The 16,032-nt window shown below is 42.1% G+C and overlaps 1 protein-coding gene and 1 pseudogene across 1 annotated transcript in view; one reads left to right on the forward strand and one right to left on the reverse strand.

The window, feature by feature from the left end:
• LOC140355862 (homer protein homolog 3-like) overlaps positions 1-16,032 on the forward strand; it is a 67,108-nt gene that overhangs the window by 4,159 nt on the left and 46,917 nt on the right. The window contains exon 3 of the mRNA XM_072440502.1: positions 9,238-9,394. Coding sequence (XP_072296603.1) covers positions 9,238-9,394 — 157 coding nt within the window. The remainder of the gene's footprint in view (positions 1-9,237; positions 9,395-16,032) is intronic.
• On the reverse strand, positions 1,537-7,370 carry LOC140355624 (general transcription factor II-I repeat domain-containing protein 2-like; annotated as a pseudogene).

Here is a 16,032-nt window from a genome sequence, read left to right on the forward strand (position 1 = left end):
GATAGGGAAGATTACTTTAGATTGGGTATTAGTGGGGTCCTTTATCCTGGGGTACAGTATTAGCCTCTGTCCAATCAGAATGAGCCCTGTGTGTGCTGACAGACCCCCCTTAAACCCTCCATCAGCTGGGGTCTCTTTAGCATCTTTAGCATGTTCAATGTTCAGATTGGATGTGTTATCAAAAAATAGTTGTGTACTTGACATTTGAGGTGTGTTTGCCCTGTGGTGTGACGTGCCTTTGTAGGAAAATATGAAAAATCAAATTTAAAAAAGCAAAACTTTATTTTGCCACATCACAGCACATGTTATAGTGTTTCAAGCCTTGAAATTATTATTTTTACGTCCCTAGAGAGAGAGAGAGAGAGAGAGAGAGAGAGAGAGAGAGAGAGAGAGAGAGAGAGAGAGAGAGAGAGAGAGAGAGAGAGAGAGAGAGAGAGAGAGAGAGAGAGAGAGAGAGAGAGAGAGAGGAGAGAGAGAGAGAGAGAGAGAGAGAGAGAGAGAGAGAGAGAGAGAGAGAGAGAGAGAGAGAGAGAGAGAGAGAGAGAGAGAGAGAGAGAGAGAGAGAGAGAGAGAGAGAGAGAGAGAGAGAGAGAGAGAGAGAGAGAGAGAGAGAGAGAGAGAGAGAGAGAGAGAGAGAGAGAGAGAGAGAGAGAGAGAGAGAGAGAAACTGGTCACTCAACAATATATATTACTACCATGCACAAGTATAACTTTGATTTATTTTCTTTGAAAAATAGAAGTTGTGACCTTCACAATGAACTAAACTTAAACTTGTGTCACATTTGTCATGAAAGAAAATACATGGTGTTGAATCTGATAGGAATGCATTTTCCCACCAGATTTCAAAACCAGTGCAACTTTCAGATTCACTGCATTGATTATCGCTGCTGCTGGTTGAGCTACAGGCACTTGTAGCTGACATTCCAAGACTACTGGAAGTTTGGGCCCGTTTTTTGTAGGCTTTCCTTTTTTTTGATGGACCCTTGTCACCTTCTTAGAGTTCCACAAATCTACTACTGGTGAAACATCAATGATGTAGGAGGAGGCCCCTCTTCCATTATCCTAAGAAGGTGTGTCAATCTTTGTTCTCCCAGTGAACACCGGAAATCTGTTTTAGTACGCTTTAGCTTAGAAAACATTCTTTCAAGTTTAGCAATACTTACAGGCAATGCGAACAATATCTCAATGAGAAGTAGAACATTACGCCATTTGGATCTAGCATAGGCAGACTGAAACAACTGTTTCTTGTGAGATATGAAGTTTGGGTTGAGATACTTGATGGCATAATAAAACAGATCTTCCCATTCACAGATGAACTCATGCTCTGAGCAAGAAAGCCCAGATTTCCCAAGCAGTGCTTTCAAATGATTGAATAGGAAGAGAACATCTTGGTTCAGAGCTTCTTCATTGATGTTCTGTGCACCTTCATCATCTAAAACACTGCTCGATGCTTGGTCTTCTGAGCTTTCTTGAACTCTTGGAGCTGTAGCCCTTGCTATCTAGCCTTGACAGTTCAATATCATGGAAGTAGTTTTTTTACATAACAGACTGCTGATCGTCTACCTGGAGACGGGCCTTAGTTTCTTTGATAATCTTGTCAATTATCACAGTTTTTTTAAGCCTGACCTTCTCTAATGCCTGGTGGTAGCTGTCAGAGCTAAAGTTGACACCCTGGTAGATGTAGGAACCAGTATTAGGCTTATCTATCTTGCCCAAAACATGCTTGACAGGAGGAAAGTTCTCCAACTGGCTGTCTTTCAGGGCTTCAAGTTTACGCTCTGACTTACATATAGCATCAATGGCTCACAATATCAACTCCTTTACCTTGAAACACCTTGCTCAGAATAGAAGTTGGCTTCAGAATATCAATGAAGAAGGCAGAATAAAGTAACATGAGAGGATCTTTCCACTTTCGTAAGTATCCTGCCATTTCTGAGCCACCAGACTTTCCAAGTGCTGAATATACAGACCAAATTTGTCTACAAACAGCTTGAGATTTCTAGCTGATCCAGCAAGTTCCACAAGATTTTTTTGGTTTCCATGCACTGTTTGTCATAACAATCTTTGAGGATATCTACAAGACCCTTCAGTTCACACATTTTTTGGATGATTTGAAGTATATGTAATACAGTCTCATCAACATATGGTCCACAGACTTGAAGTAGCTGTCATTTAGTGAATCTTTGATGGCTAATTGAAGTCTGTGGGCCACACACCAAATACAAATTAGCCATGGTGCCTTTTCTTTCAGCTTCGCAGCCAAACCAAATTTTCTTCCTGAGTTGACCGAGGCACCATCTGCAGACTTATACAGACTTTCCCTGTCTATACCTATGCTGCTAAAGCTTGCTTCAATTGCTGACTGGATGCCACTTCCATCAGCTTGTCTAACAGACTTTAGGTACAAAAATACCAGCTTTCACTTCTATCTCATCAAAATCAACACTTTCATAGTTCTTACTATTGAAGTATAGCACATACACAACTTCTTGTTCCTGAGTACTACTGTCAGTTGTGCCATCTGTTAAGACACTCAAAAATGTTGCTAATCTCTGTTCATTTTTTAAAGTCTCTTGTAGATATTCTCCGTGGCAGTCAATGAATGTTCCACATTGCTTATCATTCACATAACTTCACATTTCTTCTTTGGCAATTAGATATGCCACTTCAAATGTGGCATATATTCTTTAGCTGCTCTTTGATTGTAGCATCCATTTTGGAAAATCCCTCAAGAATTGTCTTCTGTCTAGGATCTTGTTGAGGAATCTGTAAAATAAAAGCCAAATAAAACATGAGAAAAAACATGTTTTATGATCCAGTTAGTAGTAGGGCTATAGGTAGGCCTACATGTGTGTGTGGGTGGTGTATATTATTAATTAAAAGCCTATGACATGATCTGACATGATGTAGTAATTCAATAATTACTAATACAATCAAGAATACAAGCAGAAGTCTATATTTAAGTCTATAATTAATTAAACAATAACACTACACTGCAATGCACTGACTATCAATTAAAAACAAACACATCTGATCTGCTGATTGCTATTTATAACAAAAAAGTCTCAGATGATTGGCTGACAGCAAGTATGTTGCGTGGTCTTTAATATCATGATATTATTTTTCACCTGGGCCTAATCACTTGCCACATTAATCATCTTGTTGTGGTCGATGAAGTTAATTGAATTGAAATTGCCAGTACACCACGGCGCTAGTACAGCCTAGTACACAATAAATAATACTCCAACAAGTTCAAGACCTACCTGTTCAGCTTTGCCGATAGCTCTAAGGTGATGGGTGTATGCTTTGGCATGGCAGCTCGAACTGGTGTGGTCCCTTGCATTGGAAAGGTGTAGATTTTTGCTGCCGTCGATGAACGCTGGGTTGAAATCACAGAGGGATTCTGTCTCTCGACGGAACTCGCGGCAGACTCATGACAACACCTTTGTTCTCATCATACTCTAGGCCAGGGGTGTCAAATTCAAATACACAGTGAGCCAAATAAAAAAAAAATGCTACAAGTCAAGGGCCGGAGGGGTTCAACGTTTATTGAAAACTTCTTAACACAACCTTGGTGACTTTTGATGCCAATGGATCTGCAAAATTATAGAGTGGAAATGTATCTAAAGGCAAAACATTGTATCAGATAAAACAGCTGCTTTGACCCTTGACCCAGACTGACCCTGTCAACAATACTTGCTCTTGTTGTTGAGTTGAGTCTTGAGTTGTTCCTCAAGTAATGTGTGTTAACTGTTAAGCTATAGTTTAGCAGCTAGCTCATAGCTTGTGATTTGTAAGTTGCAACTTCTGTTAAAAAACTGTGAATAAACCAGACAAGTTGAGTTTATTGCACTCTGCAGTTAAGCTTTGTGTTTGATAGTCGTCCTTGTTCAAGTGTCTTCAACTTAATTTAGCCAAGTAGCTTGTGTTATGCAGTTATAACATTATGCAAATATGGCATGGTTTAGGTCCGGACTCATTAGGTCCGGACCTGAACCTAAACCTCTGGATTCGAATCCGGACTTGAACCTGAACGTGGGTTTAGGTATGCATCCCTAGTCGTGGATGAAAACGTGAAAACTCTGCGGCCCACCGACTCATATTTTCCCCTCAGTGTGTCACTAGATTGTAGGTTAATCAGCTCCATTTGGAGGTTTGATGGTACACTTTCCACCTCAACTGTAAAATGCATTACTGAGCAGTTCAAACCTGCTTTTTTGAGCTTCAAAATCAGCAAATCGCCACCAAATCAGCACCGAGTATGCCGAGTTTTTCAACAAACTGTGCAGTGGGAAAAACGGCGGCTGTGTCCAGCTCTTGCATTATTTGGCAATGCGGAAAATGGCTCAAGTTATCCTGCAACATCTGCGACTCCCACAGGCGCAAGCTTGGTTCTGAAAGCCCTGACTGTTAGCGTACATGTCAGTGATGACACGGCCCCGTCCCTGAAGATGCAGGTTGAGCGCATTCATGTGGCTCGTGATGTCACACCAAAACGCCACTTCACACAGAAACTTTTTACTTCGGAGCTCTGTTGTGTCTTTCCCTTTGCTTTCCATGAACTCACAGATTTCCTCACGCAACTCGAAAAATCGTTCCATATTGTGAATTGAACTCCTCCAGAAAAGATTTAAACTGGCGGTGGTTCAAACCTTTGGCTCTGATAAAGTTAACCACTCGTGTAATGGCGCTCATCACATGTTCAATTTTCAATACTTTGCCACACAAGGATTCTTGGTGTATGATACAATGATAAGCGGTCAGCTCACCTGTGACGTTTTCCTCCTGCATCTTTCCTCTGATCCTCCCCACAATCCACTTTTCTTCCCGCACATCGCAGGCGCTCCATCTGTTGTCAGTCCCACAAGTTTATTCCACGTCAGTCCCATTTTATCAACACATGTAGACACCTCTTCAAATAGATCTTTCCCCGTAGTCATGCCGTGTATTGACTGCAATCCCAACAACTCTTCTGTTACGCACAGGCTCGAGTCTACTCCACGCATGAAAACAGAGAGTTGGGCAATATCAGTGTCAGTGCTCTCATCCACGGCAAGGGAATATGAAATGAAATCCTTTCCATTTTCACGAGCTGCTGTTGGATATTGTCCGCAAGCTGACGCACGTGGTCTGCAACGGTGTTTCGGCTCAGGCTCACATTTAAAAACAATTGCCTTTTTTCGGGGGAAACTGCATCGCAAACTTTAAGCATGCAGTTCTTGATAAATTCCCCCTCAGTGAAGGAGATTTTGCAACCTCTGCTGCCACAAGGAAACTGGCTTTAACAGCACCCTCACTTTGAGATTTGGCTTTAGAGAACATAGTCTGCTGTGAAACCAGACTTCTTTTTAGCTCTTCAATCTTCTGAAGCCTTTGTGTCATGTCCAGGTGTTTGTATTTGTCTTGGTGCTTCGTTACATGATGTCCTCTTATGTTGTATTTCAGTTGAAGAATAGGTCCTGCAGTTGCTGCCTCATATATTTGAGCCTGACGCCTCTCAGACGACAAAAATAGAGCGGATGAGAATGATGATGAGGAGACGAGAATGAGATGGCGACTGGACATCGACAGACTTTCTGAATAGTGCGTGTGAAACTGGAATATTTCCCCCCACAAGTCCGAAAGTTCACAAGTCCAATAGCAGCATTATCTAAAGTGCCCGTGCGTGCTGCTGCTCACCGATGTGGATGATGAAGTCTGCGCTTGCACCGGAATATCCACAGCGCGGCGAACACCGGCCTCTTTCGCATTGACCGGACTCCAGCATGAGTCCGCTGCACTGCGTCCTCCGGGGAGAGTCCACTGCGGTGGAAGACGCAGCGCAGCGGACTCACACCGGTCCATTCAACTTCCTGGTATAATTTTTACAACCAGTAATATGCATAAAGTTTGCACTCTCGCCGTGAACAACAACATGCCATCATGCAAACGGCGTCAGTCAGACAGCCGCATACGACGGCTACGAAAGCTGCCTTGATGTGAAAATATCTTGCAACTTACTTTTTCGCATATCCAAGTCGATACTACGCGAGGTTTTGGAAACTGTCTTCTGTGAAATACATTGCCGTTGGAATTCATGTCCAAAGACGTCCTCTACTCTTCCGTTTGGGCCACTCAAAGAGCCCGCTTCCCTCTTGAGAGCAGTGCATTGCTACACATCTCCGTGTTATTGCAAGATTCGTCGTGTAAAACGTAAAATTCCGCTCTGTTTAGCACATGTCCGACCAGAACAATTAGGGTCCGGCTACAGCATGTTACCTGTGTGACTAGGGCTGCAGCTATCGATTCTTTTAGTAATCGATTAATCTATCGATTTTTTCTTCGATTAATCGGTTAATGTTTTTGTACATTCCGTAAACCATTTAAAAAAAAATAAGCGTTATAGTTCATTGTAATAAACAAATAACAAATTGAGTTTCTGCCTAAAAAAACACATTTTATTCTTAATTTCACATAAGTTTGTCCCCAAAACAGCAACATTTCACTTCACCAGTCCAAGTGTTTTGTTTGTATATAAAGAATATATATTAAAGGATAATTAATTTGTCTGTTTGTAACAGTTACAGTATGAATTCATTTGCGTTTCTGTCACATAACTTAAAATAAGACATTTGCTTGTAAAACATTGTGTGTGGGACCAGTAATGCTGGTGTTTTGAGCGGTGGCTCTACATTTTGCATTTTGTTACTTTACGGCTTTGGCTCTGTGTCATCGCAAACTTTCTGTTTCACATCAGATTATTATAACACGGTCCTCCTGCTGTTTCCATGGATGTATTGGCCGTTTCAAGGCGCCGCAGAAGAGTGCGTGGCATGTTTTAAATGTACGAGTGTGACTGGGAAGCAGAGTGAGGACGCAGGGGGACGCGGTGGCGCAGTGAGGACGCGGGTGCTGGGGCGGGCGGCGCGCGGAACTAGTTGTAGTGGTTAGAGCGGCAGCTCGCGGCACCGTGCTCTTTTACACAAAACTCTTCCCGGTCGCACCTATAATAGATCCATGGGTCACAATACATGCGTTCTCACTTCTGGCAAATTACCAATACATCCGGGAACTTGTACCACCGCCATTTTGACCGGGTGACGCTTGCAACAGCTGGACAGCACGTAATTTTCTATGTCATAGTGAGCGCGGCATAATGAGCTACGAATTTTATAATTCTTTAGACGATGACGGCAGAAAAAGGTACATGACAAAGCTGTCATTCTTTGGTCTGACACCAGCGGAATGTCCCTACAGAATGCCGCAGGGTTTGTGGAGGGACAGCCCGACTGACTGATTTGGATTGGCCCAGTATCTACAACTATTTTGATTGAAAGCTCGGGAATTTTCACCTGGCAATCTAAGTTTCTGACTATCCAATACGCGAACATTGCGTCCAAAAACAACGCAGTATTTTGACATTTTGGTGAATATAGTAGTCGTGCGGTTGTAAAGTACTATGCGCTCAGTATGACGTAGAAAATGACGTGCTGTCCAGCTGTTGCAAGCGTCACCCGGTCAAAATGGCGGCGGGTTCAAGTTCCCGGATGTACTGGTAATTTGCCGGAAGTGAGAACGCATGTATTGTGAGTTTAAAACACGCCGCTCTCTCTGTTGTGCTTCAGTTGCTTCAGGAACTAGCTCCGTGGGGAACAAAAGCGCCACAAGTCGTTCCGTGCGCTCCGCACGCCACAGATTCACGTGTTTTTAATAAAATATGTAAATTAAACGAAGCATCGAGGCAATAAAATAATAATCAAAGCTTTTTTGTAATCAAATTATTCGATTAACTCGAGTAATCGTTGCAGCCCTAGGTGTGACGTCACTGATTTTGCATCAGCGGTTAAAGCATTCGGTTACATTATATCCCTAATTTATACTATAATATATTTAACTATATGCAAGAATTATGCTTCAGTCAGAAAACAAAATAGTGTTAGATAAACAGTCAAATTGGTCCAATTTCACCAAATAATTCTGTCAGGTTATGCTGTGGTAAGTCGCACCACAGACCCATTGTCTTCACATCCTCCGATCACAGCTTGCAGCAGGTGGCCATTTTTCTCATCTGAAAAATACTGAGAAAGTTCTCATTAGGTTTTACAGACAGACTCCAGGAGTTCGAGTGGATTTGTATCACTAATGGGGTCAGAGAGAAAAGTACAGTGTCTGGCCAAATAATGGAGTTCTTTTGGGAACAATTCACTCTTCGAGTCTGTGTCCTGATTGGCTAGAAACCAGAGCAAAACTTGTTACCATATATGTCCCGCAAGACTAGACGAGATACAAGATTGGATCCACGAGAATGAGATTTTAACATCATTTACGAAAAGTAAATTGTTTGGTTCAGTTCAGGTCACAATTTTGGCCTCAAAATATTTGATTTATTTCATTTTGATATTTGTTGCGTATGAACAACAGTATTTCACCCTGGAGAGACTCAGACACAGGACACAGAAGAGAATGATAAGCGAGCTTTATTACGGAGGTTATTTGGCGCTCAGACCCCGGTGGAAGACAGTGATCATGGGCACTCTATAATCTAATTTAATTAGATGTCTCCCCCCGGAGCCTGGAGACTGGTGGTGGTAGATGTGGAGAGAAGGTTGAGGATGAGGGGAATGCAGAGGAGGAGAAGGGGAGGCGGTGGGTCGCAGTACGGTTTGAGCGGCCGAGCCATCTGCCTGAGGGCTTAAATGCGACCGCCTGGTGCTGATTGGAGCGGGGAGGAGTCACTTGAGAGCGTTGATTGGGGATGAGGAGCAGGTGCGAGGGCCATGATGCAGACGCCCCCTGTCCTTACACCCTCCTTCTTGGCCGGGAAAAACTGCATAACCTCTTGGGATAAGCGCAGAAACCTGGAAGAGTCCATGGTGAAGTGAGGGATCTGACTCTCACAGACGGACAGGCGGACGCCGCTTGAGTGCGATGATGGCGCTGGGGAGAGGGGTCCTTCCATGGTGGCCGACGCCGATTTAAGTTAGGTCTTCCAGGTGAATTTACGCAGGCTTCATTTGTTACAAAATCTTTTGGTATTTATGAAAATAACTAGTACAATATTTTGGCCTCATGATAATATATGGTGTACAATCATATAACGTTTTAACTATAAAGTGGAGAATGGATGCAAACTTTGAGGTTATTAAACAGTGCACAAACACCGTACTTGTTGTGAAGGTTATTTGTATTTTGAGACATAACAATGTATTTCTGTTGTAGTTCACAAAAGCTTTTTAATTGTCTGTTGTTTTGTGGCAGGGAGCAGCCTTTCTTCAGTACGCGGGCTCATGTATTCCACATCGACCCGGCCACCAAGAGGAACTGGATTCCTGCCAGCAAACATGCAGTCACCGTGTCATTCTTCTATGATGCCAACCGGCATGTGTACCGCATCATCAGTGTGGGTGGGACTAAGGTCAGCCATACACAGATTTGACCTATGCAATCCTGTCCTTAAGAATCAGGGTCACGTATCTAATGTTCCGTACTAATACTCCAACTGTGTGTGAGACAACTGCATTTGATCCATCCACCAATGCCACTGGAGCATTTCCTCAGGAGCAGTGGTTGCTGCATGCAGCATCTCCAGATCTTTGTGCTAGGCTTAGTCAGGACTACTGTAGCTGGAGGATTTTACCTGGTTTCCTGGTATAAAACTAATTTCCCCTGTAAGAAAGAGCCCTGTATGAGACATTAAAACTGCAGAAGGAAAGTGAGTCAGATTTACATCCCAAGATTATTTTGTATACAGTGCCACTGGTTGGCCTGGAGCTTCAGTTGATAAAGCTTAACTTGCACATCAATCTCAAATTAATATGAACCTGCTGCTGCCTCTGAAGTGAGGACAGCAGCTGTAGCTAGTGTAACACATGCTGTACATCTGTGCAGTTTTGTGATTGGAACCTCCTTCTGTGAGCGCATCACCAAAGGTGTTCACTGACTGTTTACTGGTTGCTGCTTTGAATATATTGTTCACAATTTGTTTGAAGTGGACTTCAAACTCTTAAATGCTTGCCAGGCAGACCAGTGTTTTCCACACAGATTTGGAGGGACAGTGAGATTGGTTGCTACAGACTATTTTTGCACTAAATTAAACGGCAACTGAAGTAAAAACATAACATGTTAGGAACACAACATTTTAAAATTATATTTTTGCATACGTTGACATAATTCAACACAAAGAATTCTGTTACATAAGCTTTGGTAATACAAAACACTGGCCTGGGCTACTGACTCTTCTCTCCTCATCTGTAAGTGTGACATCATACAATCTAAAACCAACCACATTTTCCAACAAACATTCAGATAAAATATTGTGTTGTACATTTTTTTTTTTAATTTTCCACATTTCATTAAAACCTAAACCGAAGGAAGTCCATTGTGGAGTTAAGAGTCTCAGCTGTCCAGTGCCTCGCAGACTGGTCAGAAGATTGATCTCTCCTCAGCACCTGTTTTAACCACATTTGCTTGTCCCAGAATCGCTGTGGCCGAGGCTCACAAAAGGCGTTTGACTCACATTGTAATCTGCTGCAGTGCTGGTTAACTCAGAAACACAGAAGGCATGTCATCATCACTGCGAGTGGAAAGCAGGAGCAGGCAAAAGGCTGTAAGCTGCAGCCCATGCCTGCCATACTTTTCAAATCGAGGAAGTAATGTCTAGAGCTTTAAGTGGAACTTTACAGTCGAACATGTAATGAAGCTGGAAAAAGGAGATGGATGGGTATTTCAACATAAATAATGGACGTGTCGGTGTAATCCCTCATTCGTCCAGGAGTGTTCCATTGTAGAAAAAGATTCAGTTGTATTCATCTAAACCAGGGGTCCCCAACCACCGGGCCAGGGACCGGTACCGGTCCACAACGCGTTTGGTACCGGGCAGCACAAAAACAAAATAATCTATCAGTGACAGCATCTTCTCCGACGTAACTTTCGCATGTCCCTCTTGACACACTAATAGGCTTGTCTGTAGATATATAATGAACAGCCTTATAGGAAATTGCCGATGAAATCCATTAAATATAATGGCAAGTATATTATATCTCTACTCTTGTCCTGCGTGATAACATAGCTGATATGTGCATTATACGTGATACGTCATCGCGGATGCGTCGCATCAAACACGTTGCCCAAAAGTAGACCCAAAAGTTCGCGAAAATGAGTGAAAAACAAAAGTCTTTGGAGAGCGTTTTTGCAAAGGGGATAAGGCCAAGTGAGGAGCCAGACAAGGAGCTCACGACCTCCAAGAAAAAGAAAGCTAAATTTAATAAACAATATCAGGAGTCCTACTTAAATATGGGTTTGTCGCTACAGGTGACACTCGCACCGAGTCCACTCTGCATATTCTGCATATTATGCAGAGTGGACTAATATGCAGGGAAAAGCTAGCTAACGAGGCAATGAAACCTTCAAAACTGCGGCGGCGAGTGGATCGATTGATATATGACATGTTCCAAACATTAGCGGGGATTTTGGTGGACACGTCTCCTGGGCCAGCATTCTCCAGCTGCTGCACGATCACCTGCTTTTACTTTTACAAGAGTTTGAGCGCTACTTCCCGTGCGCAAAAGATCCGCAAACCATTTGTGATTAAACCGGGCGAATCGAGCATGTGCAACAAGAGGATCAGCTGTTGGAGATTGCAAATGATGGTAGTCTTAAATGTATATTTGAGGCAACAACTCTGCTGACATTCTGGGTGAAAATCAAGCCAGAATACCCTGTCATCGCCACAAAAAAAACCTTACTACCATTTACGACATCCTTTCTGTGTGAAGCGGCTTTTCTGCCGTGACGGCAACAAGATAAAACTACAGAGCAGACTGGACTTAAACACACTGCGGGTGTCATTGTCTCCCATCACTCCTAGATGGGACAACCTCATGCACAGAAACACGCGCAGGGCTCCCACTGATTCAGCCGTGTGGTGAGTTATAATTTTTATGCTCTTATTTTTGCCATATTTATCTTCCCGGTCCGTGAAAATAAAACCTACATTATTCCGGTCCGTGGTGCAAAAAAGGTTGAGGACCCCTGATCTAAACGTTTCGACACTTATCTGAGAGTCTCAATCTGTGAATCAAGACCGGTAACTCAGATATTTATCCTTCTCCGAGTGGACCCTGCCGACCGGGCGGGATCTCCTGATAAAGTTTTTTTTTTTTAAGGACAGGGACAAGATGCCGACACATAAACAGAGCAATGTAGTTTACTCTATCCAATGCAGTGAAGAAAATTGTAAAGCACGCTACATAGGAGAAACTAAACAGCCTCTACACAAGAGGCTTTATCAGCAAAGAAGACATGCAAATTCAGACCCACAGAGCGCCGTGCATCTTCATCTTAAAGCCACTAACCACTTTATTGAAGACAGTGAGGTGAAGATTCTATACTGAAAAGATGGTTTGAAACAGGAGTTAAAAAAGCAATTTTGTTAAAAAAAGAAAAAACGTTCTTAAATACATTCAAAAGGTAATCATTTACTCAGGGAGGAGAGAGAGGGAGCCAGGTTACAATAGGAGGCTGAGCCAACTTCCAGTTCCTTGGCTTTAGATATCTGCGTCAATGAGCGGACACAATGCAAACAACAAACAGCGCAGACACAAGTTCAATCTCACGGTAAATGTGGTGTGGTTAAAATCCAGCGTGGAGCGCATGTAAAGATGTGGCTCATGAAGTGGCAGGTAAATAGTATCCAATCTTCAGGTAAACAGGTTGTTAAAGCCTAAATGTGAATAAAAAGCATGTGCTGTGCTGGCTGCCTTTAACAAATGCTACTTGCGTAGAAAACAAAAGTGAAACTTCAATGCATGATTGTACATGTGAGCTGCGTAAATCAGCTGTGTGGTTCTTGTTTATTTGTACACTGTACCCTATGTTTATATTTTTCTAAGTTTAATGTGTGCCTATGTGTCATTCCCAGTTTTTCCTCATTTAGGGCTGAAAAAATGTAATAGATTATTCACATATAATCGAGTATTTAGATAATCTTCAATTTATTTAATAATCAAATGGACAATGCACAAACTTCAAAACAGGCCATGTGCTATAAAAAAAATGCAAGAAAAACATCAGAATGGCATAGCATTACATATATGCAAGTAAACATCTATATTTTGTGGTCAAACAACACATTGATTAGTTGAAGCCCTATCCTCAGTGCATTAGATGTGTCTTTTTAACACTAGTGAGTTCAGTGGAAGTAGAAGGCTCTGGGAAAGGTGCTCGTGTGACCTAAATTTCTGCCTGCATCTCTGCGTCTCTGCCTACATTTGCTCACCCACATAACCAAAAAAATGAGGAGCTAGACAATGTGAGAGTTGAGTAAAGATAGAAAAAACAAGGAAGATAAAGCTTTGGGAGCAGAACAATCAAAGCTAACAGACAGTAGTAACCTGTAGCGGAAAACAGACTTTCTCACAAGCTAATGATGCTAACGTAGCTAACATGGCTCTCGAGGGGACGCCTCGCAGAGACAAGCGCACCTCATGTTACTGACCTGAGGGCTTCAAACAGCCTCTGAAGTGACAGTCACATCGGCTGAGAGCAGAAGTGTTGAAACTGCGGGCGGAGAACAAGTCTATGAAGTGCAAAATTCTGGATTTACAGTAGGGTATCGACCAGAGTCATGTAGACAATTGCCCCCGAGCCCCCCCTCATCTGCTAAAAAGCAATGTGGGAATATCATGTGCCGAACGGTGGTATTACATTTTTTACTAAGTTAAAGTTCTCTGTTGCATGTGTTTTTAAACATTTTGTGTCACAAACATGCTCCTTTCTTGAATAAAACTCTGATGTACTGTAAAGTTGATTTTACATTAAGATGCAATTAAACTTTTGTCAAGGGAAAACAGCCTGTCCTTATCAGGACAGGCCCCTAGTAAGTAAGTAAGTAAGTAAATTTTATTTATATAGCACCTTTCACAAACAGAGGTCACAAAGTGCTTCACAAAACACAGAATAAAACAATAAAAACACAAAAAACTTACAGTGAACAATACATATACAACAATATACAGTAAAATCAGTCCGTAAAACAAGTGCATTTAAAAGGCTTGACTAAATAAAAAGGTTTTAAGCTGACCCTTAAAAGCAGTAACTGAGTCCAGTGACCGTAGGGAGAACGGAAGATCGTTCCAGAGTTTGGGGGCAACAGCCTGGAAGGATCGGTCTCCTCTGGTCCGAAAACAAGTGCGAAGAACTAACAACAGTTTCTGATCCAAGGACCTTAGTGAGCGAGAGGGAGCGTACGGTTTAATCAGATCGCTGATGTACGATGGGACCTGACCATTTAAAGCTCTAAAAGTTAAAACAAGAATTTTAAACTGTATCCGGTAGGAGACTGGCAGCCAGTGAAGGGCTTTAAGAATGGGTGAAATGTGGGCCCTTCTATTTGTGCGGGTTAAGATCCTCGCTGCAGAGTTCTGGACCAGCTGCAAACGAGAGAGTTCCTTCTTGTTAAGACAGGAAAACAAACTGTTACAATAGTCTAAACGTGAAGACACAAATGCATGAATTAAAACTTCCAGGTCATTTTGAGACACCATTTTCCTGAGCTTAGAGATTTTCCTCAACTGAAAGAAACAGTTCCTTGTCAACAGCTTAGAGTGGTGCTCTAAAGACATGTCTTTGTCAAAGACCAAAGAGCAGTCTGGCCTAAAACACCCAAGTACTGGTTTATCCCTGGAATGACATCATCAGGGGCAATAATCAGAGTTTCTGTTTTGTCAGCATTTAGCTGCAAGGAGTTTTGACTCAGCCATTGTTTTATTTGCACTAAACAACTGACCAAAGAGTTCAGCTTCTGAATCTCAGAAGGTTTAAAAGAGCAATATAGCTGAATATCGTCAGCGAACAGGTGATAGGACACATCACTAAACTCTTTAATGATCATTCCCAGGGGAATTATATAAAGCAGAAATAGGACGGGACCCAAGACGGAGCCCTGAGGAACTCCACACAACAGATCACCTGATGCACTGGAGACACAAGTCCAGAAGACAGTGGAAAATGTCCTGTTCTTTTACCCCCTTTTCCCTTTTTATTGTATTATTGTCATTTTTAGAACATATAAAAAACAAACATAAAACAACAAAAAACAAAACCGGGCAGGGTCCTCTGAACACCGTCACAGATTGTGCCGCTATGGTAAAAGCAGGACCATACTTCTACTTAGCAACCACTAAAAGACACAATGAGTTCAGGCAAGCCTCAGCAGCAGAAGTGAGAGGAAAACGGGCTTATTTTGATATATTTTGAACAATTTATATATAGTTGTGACACATGGTAATTTAGATTTTGTTGACCAATCACTGATTGCCTTGATTGCACTGACCGCACTGGTGTATGTATATATAATATGTAATAATAATACACATACTATCCAAGAGTGAGCACAAAGCAAATTTTAATGCAGCACAGTGTGTTCATATAAAAAGTACAACTACATACCCCCCTCCTTTACACTGTGTTCTCCCTGCATTTATGAATATGTACATCATAATAAAGGAATAAAATATATGAAATAAAATAAAAGAGATCCCCTATGATAGATGGACTGAGGTGAAGTTTACTTTGGTCCACAAAGCTGTCCCAGGAATGAGCGAGCAGTCAGTACTTGTTCCTGTCCTTGTCAGCAGCATTGACCTGGATCCTCTCATAATCAGCTTCAATGTCATAGAGGAGCTAGCCCTAACCAGTGACACCTCAGAGAATTGTAACCCGTTGGGTCACATGGTTCAGAGGTTGGCCGTCACACTGCTGATGTTTTTTATTCTGTATTATGTATTATGTATTTTTTTTCTGTATGTTTTTCAGACTTCCTATAAGTGATCTGTTCTTCTGTATCTACCTCTGTATCTACCTCTGGATCTACCTGCGTTGCACCAATGAAATTTCCCCATGTGGGACAATAAAGGAATATCTTATCTTATCTTATCTTATCTTATCTTAAAGCAGCGCCATCCCGAAAGTAGCTCTAACATTGCACACCTCAGCCGACGCCCCATGTCGTATTGGACCATCATTATTTAAATTATTTATATTAGCATTATTATT

This window comes from Eucyclogobius newberryi, unplaced genomic scaffold (genome assembly GCF_026437365.1).
Source record: "Eucyclogobius newberryi isolate DKJ021-1_F unplaced genomic scaffold, fEucNew1.0.hap1 SCAF_12, whole genome shotgun sequence".
Lineage (NCBI taxonomy): Eukaryota > Metazoa > Chordata > Actinopteri > Gobiiformes > Gobiidae > Eucyclogobius > Eucyclogobius newberryi.